We start from the raw sequence: 13,684 nt of genomic DNA on the forward strand, positions 1-13,684 counted from the left end.
GAGGGCCAAGCAAAGCTCTTCTCTGCCGCCATCTAGTGTGAATCTTGGGGATGACACCTGAGCGGAGGCAGGCAGAAAGAGCTCTCTGGTGGTCACCCGGGTTCTGAGAGCTGCTGGCTGGGATGTGGTGAGAGGTGATGCGGGGCCTCTCACACCCCAAATGGACAGCCTTCTCACCTGGTTCACACCTCTGCGTGCCTTACGCTACCCTCTCCTCGTGGCTTCCCCACCTCCCCTGTTTTAATCAACAGGGTGCTTAGAGAGGCACTGTAAGTCACAGCACTCACTCGGGACAGTGGAGTGCAAACCAGATTTATTTTGCAAGTAAAAGAGGCAGCCCAGGAGAGCCAGGACAAAAGGAAGCAAGGCTGAGAGGTCTGGGGGATTGCAGGCCCCCCACCCCCGGAGAGCTGTTAAGGCAGGCCATGGAGTGACCCTGGGCCCTGGCCTGGTTGGTGGCTGCGGCTCTAGGGGTCTCAGGTGCTCATCTCCACGTGCAGCATTTGCAGGAGTTGCTGAACACCAGGCTCTGCGGGCAGCTCTGCTGGAATAGTCTCCCCCCTGCACAGGTGTAGAAGCTGCTCCGGTCCTGAGGGTTAGGGTAGAGCCCGTCGGCTTTGCGTTGGCAGAAGGTGTCCTGTTTGAGGCCGGGGCCATGCTCAGGTTCAGAAGGCCGGCCTGGTATGGGGACTTCAGGTTCTATGGTGCCTGAAGGCATAGAGGGAAGACCTGGGGAGAGAGGGAAGATTCAGCCAGGTCTCCCCCAAGGGATCCCAACCCACAGGCAGAGAGCGGCCAGGTACCCCAGGTGGAGAACAGCCTGACAGCAGCCATGCCCTTCGGCACTGCTCAGCGGGACACGTGGGGGCAGGCCGTGGGCAAGAGGCCGTCAATAGCCATCTTCTATCTGCACAGACCAGCAAGGACCACCGGGGGTCTCGCACTGCAGGCTGAGGGCAAACTATTTTCCCTTTAAAAGGAGAGGCGTGAGCTGCGGTTCCTGGGCTGAGGGCCCCCAGAGGGAAGCCCCGGTTACCAACACTCCCAAAGGGCATTGCCACAGTCAGAAAGGGGAAGAAGAGCCTGGAAAGAGAATGATTTCAACAGTTTCCTTAGCCCCCAGAGCGCATGAAATTTGGGAAATTGCAGTACTGGGCAAAGTTGTTTCCTCAGAAGGAGCCAGGACCTGCAGCTCACAGAGCGGGTGTTGGTACCCTAGCCACAGATTCTGCCTCTGCCCCCGGCTCTTTACTCACTCAGCTCCAGCTGCAGTGCCTTGATGAGGGGGTAGTGGCCCTGGTTACAGAAGAAGCCAGCAAAGTCGTCCATGTCCAGTGCCCAGACCATGGCCCCGCCCAGGCCCTTCTGCTTCAGATAGCTGGCCTGTGTGGGGAGCAAGGTACAGGTGGCGGAGTCTGGGGCAGCCTGGGCAGGCCGCCCCACAGTCCCTCCTCTGGCTTCCTCACTGAGACAGGGCTCTTGTTTCCAGCACCCCCAGGCCAGGAGCAGTCCAGGCTTCCGGACACAGGCCCAGGCTGGAAGCCCAGGAGACTGAGACCTGACCCCCCACTGGGCACAAGTCATTCTGGAATCCTCTCATCTCAGCAGGAGTATGGCCTGGGGTGGGGGTGAGGGTGGAGGAATGAGAAGTGGGTGTGTGTGAACTTCCCTAGGTTGGAAGCTTTAACATCTCCGTCTTTCCTGGGCTGAGCTGCTATGTTTGGGGGCACTGCCTGCTGGTTGTGATGAATCCAGTTACCATAGGGACGACAAAGCTTCCCCAGAAATCTGATCAATTTCCCTATCTTCAGGTCTTTGTCCTCCCTTGAGGGCCTTCTCTCCCCGACTAGATCCCCAACTCGTCCCTGGGAAAGGGTTGTGTGTTCTCTTAAGGGGCTTCCCTATCCCTCTAAGCCTGCCAGGGGTCGGGGGAGGCCCTGGCGTGAGGCGGGGGCTGGAAGGTAGGGCAGGTCTGAGGCCCATGCACCTTCTCTGCTTTCAGACTTTCTCAAAGACCCTTCCATCATGACCCCTTCTCCTGTCTCCTCCAGCTGGGATCACACTCCCTGCTCAATTCTTCCAGAGCCTTTGATCTACTCCTCTAGGAAGACCTGCCATTCCCTGCATCGGAAGGGAAGTGACTTGTCCAGAAGGCACCCTGTGGTGCCTCTATAGGAGGTCACGATCTCATGGGAGAGAGAGTCATGGAAACACATAAATGCAGGGGTGGGGTAACTGGGTGATAGACCTTGGTGGGGGGATGTGATGTAAAGAGCACTGGGCATTATATAAGACTAATGAATCACAGATCTGTACCTCTGAAACCAACATTTTATGTTACTCGATTGAATTTAAATTTAAAAATGTCAAAAAAAAAAGAAAGAAATACATAAATGCACTCTTTTTCAGCCACTGATATTGAGCAAGAGTTGGTTGGGGTGGGTCATATAAGTAAACGAAAAACTCTATACTCTGAACATGCACTAAATACTGTCAATGAGCTTAATAAAAGGATACACCTCACTGTATGTATTTCTTCTCTCCCTGTGTCTGTAGAATTTGTATTTTGTTGAATACAAATGCAAGTATGTCATAAAATACAAATTCTTTCATGGTAGAGCGACTTTTTGTGATTGCGTCTTAATCAATAGGTGGTAAAAATGTAAAATGCTATCACGAGAAGGTTTGTGACATGTTGAGATATTTTACAGGAGACTTCTCTTTGAAGAGGTTCTGAATGCTACCGTTCAGTGCTATTGACAGCCTTGGGCCCACCCAGGTCCACCCCCTCCCAACAGGGCTGGGTCTCACCTTGGTTTTGAAGCTCTCCACGTCATCGAAACCCACCCACTGGTTGCCCTGCAATGCATAGGGCACCTTCTGGTCCTCGATTCTGTGCTGAGTGGCCCCCTTCCAGGAGCAGACCTGTAGGAGCAGAGGGCAGAGCTGGGGAGCCTGGGGAGGAGGGACCTGTGCCTCCTTGGCCAAGAGGAGACCAGAGAGTGGAAAACTCCTGTCTAAGGGAACCTGCAGGACCTAGGAGGTTCCAGATTGAATGACCTAGAACCCTGGATTCAATGAGGCACTGGGGTTTAACGATGATACAAAATGACAGATAGGGATGGAATTCGCCAGGCCAGAATTCACTTTGCCTGGCATCCTCATTCAGAAACTATGGGAGAAGCAGCAGCCCCCCACCCCACCCCATATGAGGGGTGGCTGTGGATTGTCCTACCTCATAGTAAGCCAGTAGCCCTCCCTCTCTGGTGAAGGGGCCAGGGGTTCCAGGCCCCCTGGTTGGGGCCCCCACTCCAGTGTCTGATGGGGAGGCCAGGGTGAAGGAGCGTCCGTAGGTGGGCATGCCAAGGATCAGTTTGTTGGCAGGGGTCCCCTTCTGCAGCCACAGCTGCACGGCGGAGTCCTGATGAGGGATGAGGAGGAGCAGGGTTAACTCGCTTTGCCTCTGGCCTGGTTCTGGCCGTCCAAAGCCAGGAGCTTCAGAGGAACACCACAGGCCTTAGTAGTGTTCCAAGCCTGTCCTGTCTTCTTTAGGTCCTGTCTTAGATCTTTGACCCCAAAGAGAGAGAAGCCGCATGGCACTCTGGCCGACGAGCATGAGCTTTGTAGTCTGACAACCATTTACAGAGCCAATATTTATGGATAACCGCCCCCCGCACCCCCCCGCCCTGGGAACCGGGCTAGATGCTCGGGATGCGTCAAAGCGCAAAGCGGCCGAGATCCCTGCCTGGGTCAGCCGCGTCACCACTTCACTTTGCTGAGCCTCAGGCTTCCTGTCCATAACATGAAAACAATTAAAATGGCAAGAATTGCAAGATATTGCACAGCTAGAAGGTCCAGCAAAACGCAGCCAGGGGAAGCTGTGATCACGCTTGAGCTCATAGTCATTTGAAGTTCCACCCAGTATGGGAGCCGGGAACCTCGTCTCCTTTATCTCTATGTCCCTCGTGCCTAGAACAGTGCTCAACACTTGGGTGCTCCAACAGGAAGAACCAATGAGTTCACGGCGTCCTCATGTGTCCCCGCCAGGACTTTTTCCCTCACGCATGACTTGACGTGACACCCCCTGCCTGTGACATGCAGAGGTGCTCAGTCTAAGGATTTGGGATAAATGAATAGGGAAGACCCCGCCCCCAGGTCAGGATTACAGGCTCGCTTCCCCCAGGAAGCTGCACCGTTCAAATCCAAGTCCTCCTGTCACTCCGTCCCCTCCTAGCACTTAAGGAAGGGACACTTCTCACTAAATGCATCTGTATTTCTTTCTTTCTGCTGGTCTACATGATTTATCTCTGATCAGACTGGAGCTTTTCGAAGGCAGAGGGTGGGCCCCCCTGCTGAGCTCTATGGCACTTGGTGCACGTTTGGAAAAGTCACTCTGTGGCCAGAAGCAGTCGTGGACACACAGTACAGAGAGCAGAAGGCCTCCTCCTAAGAGGAGAAGGGCCTCCCTTCCCCTACGTGGATTGAAGGCGCACGGCCTGGACAGCCTAGTGCTGGTGGGACTTCCGGGCCCTCGACTCTCAGCTGAACATCTCTGGGTATTTCCCTGCTGGGCTGGGCTGGCTTCCCCCCGGGACCTGCACAGTTTTCCAGATGGGGGTGCAGGGGCTGGGCTCAGTGTGAACTCAAATACCCAAAGATGTGTCCCTTATTTGTGAAAGAGCCCCAGAAGTCGAAGATGTTCTATCCTAGCTGATACACTAGAATGTGGGCTCCCCCAAATTAAAAAGCATTTTTATTTAGGGTGTTTTTGTTTGTCTATTTTGAATAGAAACAATTCGGTTATTCTTAACTTTTTAAAAAATGTAGAGTGGGCTTATAAACAACCCTCTGGGCTGCTCCACCAGGGTGAGCCGGGCAGGAAGCCTCCACCCACCCCAGCCTGCAACCAAACCTGCCCTTTCCAGGGTCTGGGGTGGGGGAGGAGGAGGCCCAACCCCGAGGGATATCCGCTGACGTGTTATTAGTTTGGGAAAGCTTCTGTCTCTGAAAGCACCTTCCACAAGGTCAATCAGAGTGACCAGGAGGGAAAGTTAACCCATGGTCTTAAAGGAAATGTGGTGGGGGATGTGAAGAAAGCGAGAAGTCATTTTTGTAGGACACTGAAGGTGAAAGACAGCCTCTCAACGAGTCACTGCTTTGTTTGATGTCGTTAAATTGGTTTGCTGTGTCTACTATCAGCCAGGATGCTAAATAGGAGAACAGGAGTAAGGTTTCCCCTCAGCATTTGCACAGGAAGAGAAAAGAAACAAGCAAAGGAAGAGAAAGTCCCAGCAACTCTGCGCTATTGGTTATCCTGCTTTTGTTTCCATTAGGGCCTCAGACTGGGGGCGCCTGGGGGGCTCAGTCAGTTAAAGCTCTGTCTTTGGCTCAGGTCAGGATCCCAGGGTCCTGGGATCAGGCTCCCAGCTCAGCGGGGAGTCTGCTTCTCCCTCTCCCTCTGTCCCTCAGCACCACCCGGCCCAGGCTCCTGCTGTCTCTCAAATAAATAAATAAATAAATAAATAAAATCTTAAAAAAAAAAAAGCCACCTGACAGGGCCTGGGAATGAGGAGTCCTGCCTCCCCACTGCAACCACTCACCACGTTCAATTCGGCTGCTGCCCCGCTCTCCCCCCGCCTCTTGTAGAGGGGGCTGTTGTGTCCGGTGGTCTTCTCAAAAGAGCCATGGAAGTCATAAGCCATGAGGCTAAGAAAGTCCAGGTTCCTGCAGGAGGTGTGGGGAGAAGGGTGAGGAGCTAGCGAGCAACCCCTCCTTGCTCCTTCTTGCACTCCCTGTGGGGCCAAGGACGGGCCCTCATGGTAAGACGCAGGGGTACAGGGTCATCCCCAGTCTGTAAGAGGTGATTAGACAGCACTGCCTTGTTCCCCCCAAGCTCCCAGTATTGAGGTCATTGTCATTCACACCGTGGGGTTAGCAACTCCCATCTCTGGCATCCCTCCTCCAGCAAGCTCAGGACACCTCCTGCTTTCACCATTCTGGAGGGAAATCTAGCTCAGTGTTGCTCAAATTTTTGTGTGCCCGCAAATCACCTGGGAACCTCATCCGAACACAGGCCCTACTTTAGGAGGCCCGTGGTAGGGTCAGATTCCGCGTCTCTAACAGGCACGCGGGTGCACACGCAGCACGTCAGTGTGCAGGAATCGAGCTGACTCGTCCTCTGGCCTTCACACTTGCCCTCCCAGGGTACTTGATGTTAAGACTGAGTTTCCAAGGAAAAGGGCAAGGATTCCGAAAGAGAGCATCGGGACCCTGGAGCAGCAGACAGGGGGAGCAGATCCTTCCTGGGTCCGCTGCTGGAGGGGCCCGTCTTTCCCAGAACGACACCTCGCAGGTGAGCACCTGCTCTCCTCCTGGGGCAGCTCAGCTTCGGAGCACGCAGGTTCCATATAATATGCCTGAGACTCACTGAGCAATTTTGTCCACCTCGTATCCGGCATCTATGTTCGTTCTCCCGGCTGGGACGGCTGCGCTCAGAAGAAGGCGTTCCTTCCCCGAAGTCTGGGCTTCCTGTTGGAAGGCTTTGGCCAGGTCCTGCAGGGGCAGCTCAGGGTGAGCCCAGAGGCAGGGACCAGCTAGGTCCCTGGGGGCCCCAAGCAGATGTTCCCCTTTGGGAGTCTGAAAACCGACCGCAGGGTTGATCTGTGCTATGCTAACACACAAGACAGTGGGCCCTGGGGACAGAGCAGCACTCATGTGTCCCCTGAGGCCGTTGATTTGGGCCCCCCTGGCCAGCAGGCTGACCCCCTCCCCCGCCCAGCCACACCTGCACCAGGGCTGTGAAGCGCTGCTTGTCTGAAGGAGGGCTCCCCCGGCTTCCTGGGTACTCCCAGTCAAGGTCAAGGCCATCAAAACCATGATTGCGCAGAAACTTAATGGCTGAGTTGACAAAGATCTGACGGTTGCTGGCTGTCGCCACCATATCTGTGAACCTGTGGGGTTATGAAGGGCTTTGTGGGCCTGCCTTGCTGACAAGGGGGGGCCTCTCTCTCCCTCAGACGCAAGTGAAAAACTCCTCTGGATATTGGTGGTCCGCCATTGGGCCGGGGGTGGGGAGCATGGCATGCTGGGAGGGCTGCGTCAGAGGCCTGTTGCAATGTTGGCCCTGGAGCTATCAGCCTGGCCTTGGAAAAGAGACGGTCTGAAGTGTGTCCTGTCCCCAGGGCACACTGACTTGTCTGGAGCTTTGCCTCCCTAATTCCCTCCACCAGCCTGCTGCCATGTCCTTGCTCAGGGAACTGTCCTACCCTGAACCGGAGCTAGCTGTCAGCCCAGCGGGGAGGTTTAGAAAAGAAGAAAGATCAGTTTCTAAAATGAACGGGGAGAGTACAGCAAGGTGAGTGAAGATCTGGGCAACCCGAGAGCCGGCTGCTCTGTCCCTGGTCGGTTCACATGGTCATTTTCTTCAAACTCGCATATGTAAAAGGCTTGTGCTATTATCAGATCAGAGCTCCGTGAAATCCCGAGCCGCCCGAGGAACCCCCTCCCCCTCATCCTCTTGACTGCCAGGATCCCTCTAAGAAGTGTCTCAAGGTTATAGACTAATCTTATTTTAGTTGGTTTTCTATTGATTTATTAATTTAATTAATTTAACTAATTAGTTCTGAAGTGGGATCCACGTGCCAGGATCCCCAGGCTAAGAACCCCTTATTCCAGTAAAAAATCTGCATATATACAGTATTTGGGGAAGGTGGGCCATAGGTTTCATTGGGTTTTCAAAAGGGCCCATGATCCAGAAAGTTTTAGAAATGGGATGTCTGGGTGGCTCAGTTGGTTAAGTGTCTGCCTTCAGTTCATGATCCTGGGGTCCTGGGATCAAGCCCCAAATCGGGCTCTTTGCTGAGTGGGAAGCCTGCTTCTTCCTCTGTCTGCCACTCCCCTTGCTTGTGCTTTCATTCTCTCTCTCTCTCTCTAACAAATAAATAAATAAATAAAATCTTTAAAAAAAACACACACACAAAGTTTTAGAAAGAATAGTTTAGAACTTTGGGAACCTTGTATTCTGGACTTTCTAGGAAATGTCTAGGTTCAAATACCTCATTCTGTTATCTCTATAATTCCTCAAAAATGTCCTAGAAATGCCAGTATTTTTGGCAGCCAAGCTCGCTCTCACAAACGGCCTTTGACACCCAGAAGTGGAACAAAAATTCTCAGATAAGGTATCCTGTTTTAGAGCTCAGAAAATATAGACACTCTTGTGTTCCCTGGGATTAGTTAGGACTCTCCCTTGACCCATTTCTAGGAGGAAGAGACTGAGAACTGGAACGGGGTCAGAATCTGTCCTGTGCTGCTGGCGAGGCTGGGTGTGTAACAAACATTCTGGAGCTCAGCCTCCTCCACGGCCCTCCCAGGGAGGTACCAAGAGCCCAAGAGGAAGGTCAGCCCCCAGACTCCAGGCTCCCCTCCCGACCCCCTTGCTCTGATTACACTTCAGCCTGGTCTGATTCCCTGACCAGGGCTCTCTCTTGCCAGTGAGTCAGGTCCCCACCCAGTGGCTCTGCCCTACAGGTGCCCACGGCCAACTCACTTCTGGGTGCCGAAGTTCCAGCCCCCGATGGCAAGCAGTGTCTTCAGCTTGGGATTCCTAGGAAAGATAACACATGCTGGTATTTACAGATTTTAACACCCAGCCAGGTTTTGGGGCTCACCTCACTGATGGAGAAAGCAAGGGGTGGTAGGTGCTCTGATGGGCACTGATGGGGTGGGGGCTGTGTAAGTCCCTATGCACAGCTCTAGATTGCGAAAGAAAAGGCATGTTCCTGCCTTCAAGGGCTCCCATCTCGCTGGGGAGATAGACACACAAAGAACTCAGAAATGAGAGATCAGGTGGATCCACAGAAAGGCTTTGTCAAAGTGGGGATGGTGCTTGAGCTAGAGGATGGATAGACTTTAGGAAGAAGAAGGGCCTGCATTCCCAGCAGAAGGAAGCAGTTTCCCAACCCAGAGCCCACGTAGACTTAAACCGAAAGGGGCCTTAAGGAGTCCCTGTCTATGCCTACCTCTTCCACATAAGCACGGGAAAGCCCAGAGAGGTGATGTGACTTGCCCAAAGCCACACAGCAAGTCTATAGCCTCACTGCAGTGCTGGGGAAGATTTCTGGCTCTGAGAGGAGGTACCTGGCTTCTCTACTTCCCATCCCCCTCCAGAGCAGCTCACATCTTCTTCAGGCCGTTGAACTCCTGGTATAACACCTCGTCATTCCACTCTAGAGAACTGAGCTGGTGACTGTTCATGCCGGCAAAGGCGTAGATGAGGTGGGTGCACAGGTTTGGGTCCACATCCTTGGGTAAGAAGCGAGCGGCCCCCTGTCTGTACTGGGCCCAGTTGGTGAAGTAGCAAACCAGCTTTGCGGCAGAGCCTGGCCATTGGGGACAAAGAAAAGAAATGGCGGTCATAAAGGTCCGCTGAGGACCGGCACCTTCCGCCCAGGGCAGAACTACATAATGTCAGAGACTCTGGACCGGCTGAAGGCAGGGAGGCAGAACTTTCAAAATGCAGCATGGAATACTTCAGAAGTTTCATTCAAACGCAAACACATGAAGTAGCAGGAAAGAGGGCCCAGTTATATGCTTGCATTCATGTTTTAGTCTTGCTTTTAGAAAAGTTTTATTTCTTGCAGAGGATCTAGGTTTATTAATATTGCTGATACGGTTCTAATGAAGAGCTTATTTAATCTAGGAAAAGGTGGGGCATGCGTGGGTGGCTCAGTTATTAAGCAGCTGCCTTCGGCTCAGATCATGATCCCAGGGTCCTGGGATCAAGTCCCGCATCAGGCTCCCTGCTCAGAGGGAAGCCTGCTTCTTCTTCCTCTCCCACTCCCCCTGCTGTGTTCCCTCTCTCACTGTGTCTCTATCAAATAAATAAATAAAAGCTTAAAAAAATTAATCTAGGAAAAGGCAGCTTATTTCTGGAATCCCCAGAAAGTTTGGGAACTTTGGGGGAAGGATGCCTGTTTCTAGGGGGTTGGTCTAGCAGTCACGGCCCCCACAGAGGCCAGCGTTATGCTAGGTTGACCAGATAACCAGACAGGGAGAAGGCTGATTTTTTATTCCTGCATCTGTCAGAAATGCATTTTGGGGCGACTCCCTCTTCAGCTCTGGCCCAGGGCCCCCACTGGAAAATGACTGTGTGGTCTCTGAGGTCTCTTCCAGAACTTGTGGTCTATGAGGGTATGGTTTGCACAAGCCAACATTTTATGCCACGAACGGCGGAATCATGGGTTTGTACTGGAGCACATCTATGGCCAGTGTCTAGACCCTAGGACTTCCTTTAGCCCCGACAGGGTCTCTCTGCAGTCCCCTTTGGCTTCTAAGCGGCTAGTGAAAGGTCAGGCGAGAGAGAAGAGGTGCAAAGTGTCTACAGGAGGCTGTGTGGAAACCCAGAGCATGAGGGGCTGTCTGGGACTCCCCTGGGCAGATGGGTAGCTCCCAAAGGAGAATTTGGAGTCCTTGGGGGGTCACCAGCTCTAGCCAGAGGCCATGCAGGAGTAGAACTTGCCAGTGGGGACTGGAAGTGTAGTCTGGACTGATGTAGGGGGAGGACTGGTGAACTCCTCAAAGCAAAGGGTTAACCCGGGGAACAATACATCCTAGGACTATCTAGGAAGAAGCATGGAGGTTCTTCTTACATCATATCTTGTTATATCTAATATCGCGCATGGATTTTTGTACTATAGCGGCAATAAAATGCGGTGGTCAAAAGCAGGGTCTCTGGAATTCTAATGCCTGGGCTGAAATCCCAGCTCTGCCACCTTTGAGCCAGGTTACTCAGCTTCCTGCTCCAAACCATGAGAATGATCATGGTTTCTCTCTCAAAGGACTGTTGTATGAAGAAAGAGTAAATATATTATATTAAATACTCAGAACAGTGCTAGCGGACAGCAAGCTCTATTCTAAGTGCTTTACATGTGTTCCCCCTTCATTCACACAAGACTCTGTTAATATATACACCAGACCATAAGCCCAGAGTAACTTGGGCTGAAGCTTTTAGGGAAATCTTCAACCTTTCTTCCCCACGTTTGTTTTTTCTGTGGCTCCTGGCTGTTGCCTCCTGTGAGACGAGGAGGGCAGCCGTTTGTCTAACGTCACAGCCCAGCCTCAAGATGAGGGTCTGAGAAGCCAGCATTCCTGGAGCCGCTGACGCACAAGGAGTGGGGTGGGAAGGGAACCCCAGAATCCTAGTTGCTGAGCATCCTCCGGAGATCTCGCACCTGTCCGAGATGGGAAGAGGTCCCCTCAGGCTCTCCCGAGCCCTATATGCCATCAGTCCAACAGAAACAGGAGTGGGTGTGTTGTCCAGGCGGAGCTAAGGTGCTGGGGCATGGAGCTGGGTGAGCCTTGGGCTCCTTACCTCCAGTAGCTCACCGCTGGTCAGGGAGACATCTACACTGATCATTAGCAACCCTGATGTACACATAGGGAAATGTGTTCAGCTCTGTGAGAGCACAGAGGCTGCAGCAAGGGACCTCAGGGAAGACCCGAGAGAGCTTGACAGTGAAGCTGGCCCCAGGGTCACGCAGTTCAGCTAGTGGGTAAGGCAGTAAGAACCTGTTTCTGGCACAAGGACACCTGTAGGGGTCTGACCTTTGGAGGAGAGGCCCCATGGAAATCTGGCAAGCGCTCTCAATGTGGGGTGGGGGTCGGGGTGCGGAGTGAGTGCGGAGGGGAGCAGAGGAAGGGGCTGCGGGAACCCAGGGCTAGTCTCAAGAAGGTGTCGCTTACCCTCCCCCTCCAAAAAAAAGGGGGCGTCCAACTCTTGATCTCAGCTCAGGTCTTGATCTCAGGGTTGTGAGTTCAAGCCCCGTGTTGGGCTCCACGCTGGGTGTGGAGCCTACTTCAAGCAAACAACAATCAAAGAAACAACAAAACTGCAAAGAAGACTCCACTCACCCCATTGGATTGTCAGCAGAACCATCAAACCTAAGGCGGCACAAGAGAGAAGGCGGAGGTTAACTGTTCATTCGTATTTTTCCTGGACCCTGTCTGCTTCTTGAAGCCTGGGAGGTAGGGGTGGTCAGAGAGGGGTAGGCAAAGGAAGGTTTTCTCTGAATCACACTTCTGTCCAAAAGGGACCCAGGAGGGTACTGGGTCCATCCCTTCGCCCCGGCCAGATGGCAGGGGCCCCTCCCTGGCCTGGACTAGCCCCAGAGCTGAGGGAAGTTTCTGCGAGGGAAGATGGTTCGTCCCTAGAGCCCTCAGTGGAGAGTGGAGTGTATTTAGGAAGATTCTAGGAAAACCCCTGACTCGTGAGGTTTCAGAGAGAATGTTTCTCTTTTGGAGCAAGCAGAAAACCTGTCCTGGGGCTGTTACGAGCCAGTGTGGAAGAGCTAGGCCAGAGACACCGTCTCTCCATGCGGCCTCTGTGCCTCTGCTCACCTCCACGAGTTTCCTACTTTGTGCTGCTTTCCTGACGCACCTCACAAGAGCTTGGTTGAATTACCAGCATCCTTGGAGACCTCGGGCCCAGCAGGACTCCTTTAGAAAGATTTATTTCACCTTTCTGGTGACCTTGGATGTTTCTGTTATCCTAATAGAACCTATGGGAACACTTGCAAGGACACCCAGGTCATGGCTCCCGGGCTGTCCTCTTTCTTACGGAACAACCAGCACAGGGTTGAATCCTTGTGGGAAGAATCCATTGCCAGTGGGCATCCCTTGAAAAAGGCCAAACACAGAAGCCTAAGAACATGGAAAGAGAAAACCACCCACTGCCGTGGTGTTCACCGACTCTGGGCTTGCAGGACAGGAGGAGGAAAAGTCCATTTGAGCCCATTGAGAAAAGCCTTTTCTTGCAGCACAAAGACTCTTGGATTGAAAGAGCCCAGGGGGACCCCACAGGAATGGAATGACCCTCTGAAGTTCTCCCGAATGTTCCTGCTTCCTTGCAGACAGCACCAAAAAGCCACCTAATAGCTACATTCTCACCTCCTCACAGCTGCCCATGCCCAGCCCACTCTCCCAGACAGTGCCCACTCACCTGCCCAGGCCATGGACCGTGCCATGGTGCTGGCTCGGCATCAGACTCCAGCCAGTGTCACTGGCTTGCTAGATCTTCTCTCCTTTTATCGGGCTGCACTGTTCCACTGAAGCCTGGAGTGTTGAAATCGGGGGTGGCGGGAGAGGGGAGCTGGGGTGTGGCGTGAAGGGCTAGGGTGTCACATATCGTGGATTGGGCAAACCTAACACAATGGCCTTTAGCAATTCTTAGTTCTCTGGAACAATCACAGAGTGTAAACTGGGCCCTTGGCATGATCCAACTGCGTGGGTCAAGAGAGGGAAGCAGGAAGTGATTCTAAGCATCCTGCTGGATCAGCCTGGTTCTGATTTCCTTGGTGGGGTGTTGATGAAGACCGCGAGTGACCTATTGCTTAATGGGCTTGGTGGGGGGACGCGAAGAGGAATGATTCACAAGTCAGGGAAGCTGGACGCCCGACCAGCCTGGTGGTTCCTTCTCCACTGTTCCCTCTGGAATTCACTTGCCCTCCCTGTAAGATGGTGGGGTTGCAAATATAATGTGTATTTCATGAAAATCTTATTTTGTGACCCTCCAAGCCTAGTAATACATTTTATCTCCACTGATTGAGAAAAATATCTAATGACAAACAGCAACTATGAGCTTGTAGGAGTTTTAAATGTCTTGGTTTTCTTTGTCTTTTTTTTTTCTTTT

General features: G+C 52.8%; 1 protein-coding gene across 1 annotated transcript; it reads right to left on the reverse strand.

Annotated features, from left to right (window-relative positions):
- Window positions 1–298: 298 nt before the first annotated feature.
- Window positions 299–13,129, reverse strand: CHIT1 (chitinase 1). Its single transcript, XM_004756348.3, has 11 exons — window positions 12,995–13,129; window positions 11,908–11,937; window positions 9,176–9,377; window positions 8,546–8,602; window positions 6,785–6,950; window positions 6,428–6,552; window positions 5,601–5,724; window positions 3,236–3,421; window positions 2,812–2,925; window positions 1,257–1,383; window positions 299–729 (listed from the first exon to the last, which is right to left on the reverse strand). Exons 1-11 carry the CDS (start codon window positions 13,017–13,019, stop codon window positions 485–487), a joined length of 1,401 nt encoding a protein of 466 aa, XP_004756405.1. The 5' UTR covers window positions 13,020–13,129; the 3' UTR covers window positions 299–484.
- Between the last annotated feature and the right edge of the window lie 555 nt (window positions 13,130–13,684).

Source organism: Mustela putorius, unplaced genomic scaffold (assembly GCF_011764305.1).
Source record: "Mustela putorius furo isolate JIRA1106 unplaced genomic scaffold, ASM1176430v1.1 tig00000508_pilon_pilon_pilon, whole genome shotgun sequence".
Taxonomy (NCBI): domain Eukaryota; kingdom Metazoa; phylum Chordata; class Mammalia; order Carnivora; family Mustelidae; genus Mustela; species Mustela putorius.

Bases quoted from the DNA above. Each gene is read 5' to 3' on its own strand.
- CHIT1 (XM_004756348.3), bottom strand. From the start codon at position 13,019: ATGGCACGGTCCATGGCCTGGGCAG. The intron at 11,938-12,994 runs GTGAGTGGGCAC...GTGCCGCCTTAG, and splicing joins ACGGTCCATGGCCTGGGCAG to GTTTGATGGTTCTGCTGACA. The intron at 3,422-5,600 runs GTGAGTGGTTGC...ATCCCTCATCAG, and splicing joins CAGCAGCCGAATTGAACGTG to GACTCCGCCGTGCAGCTGTG.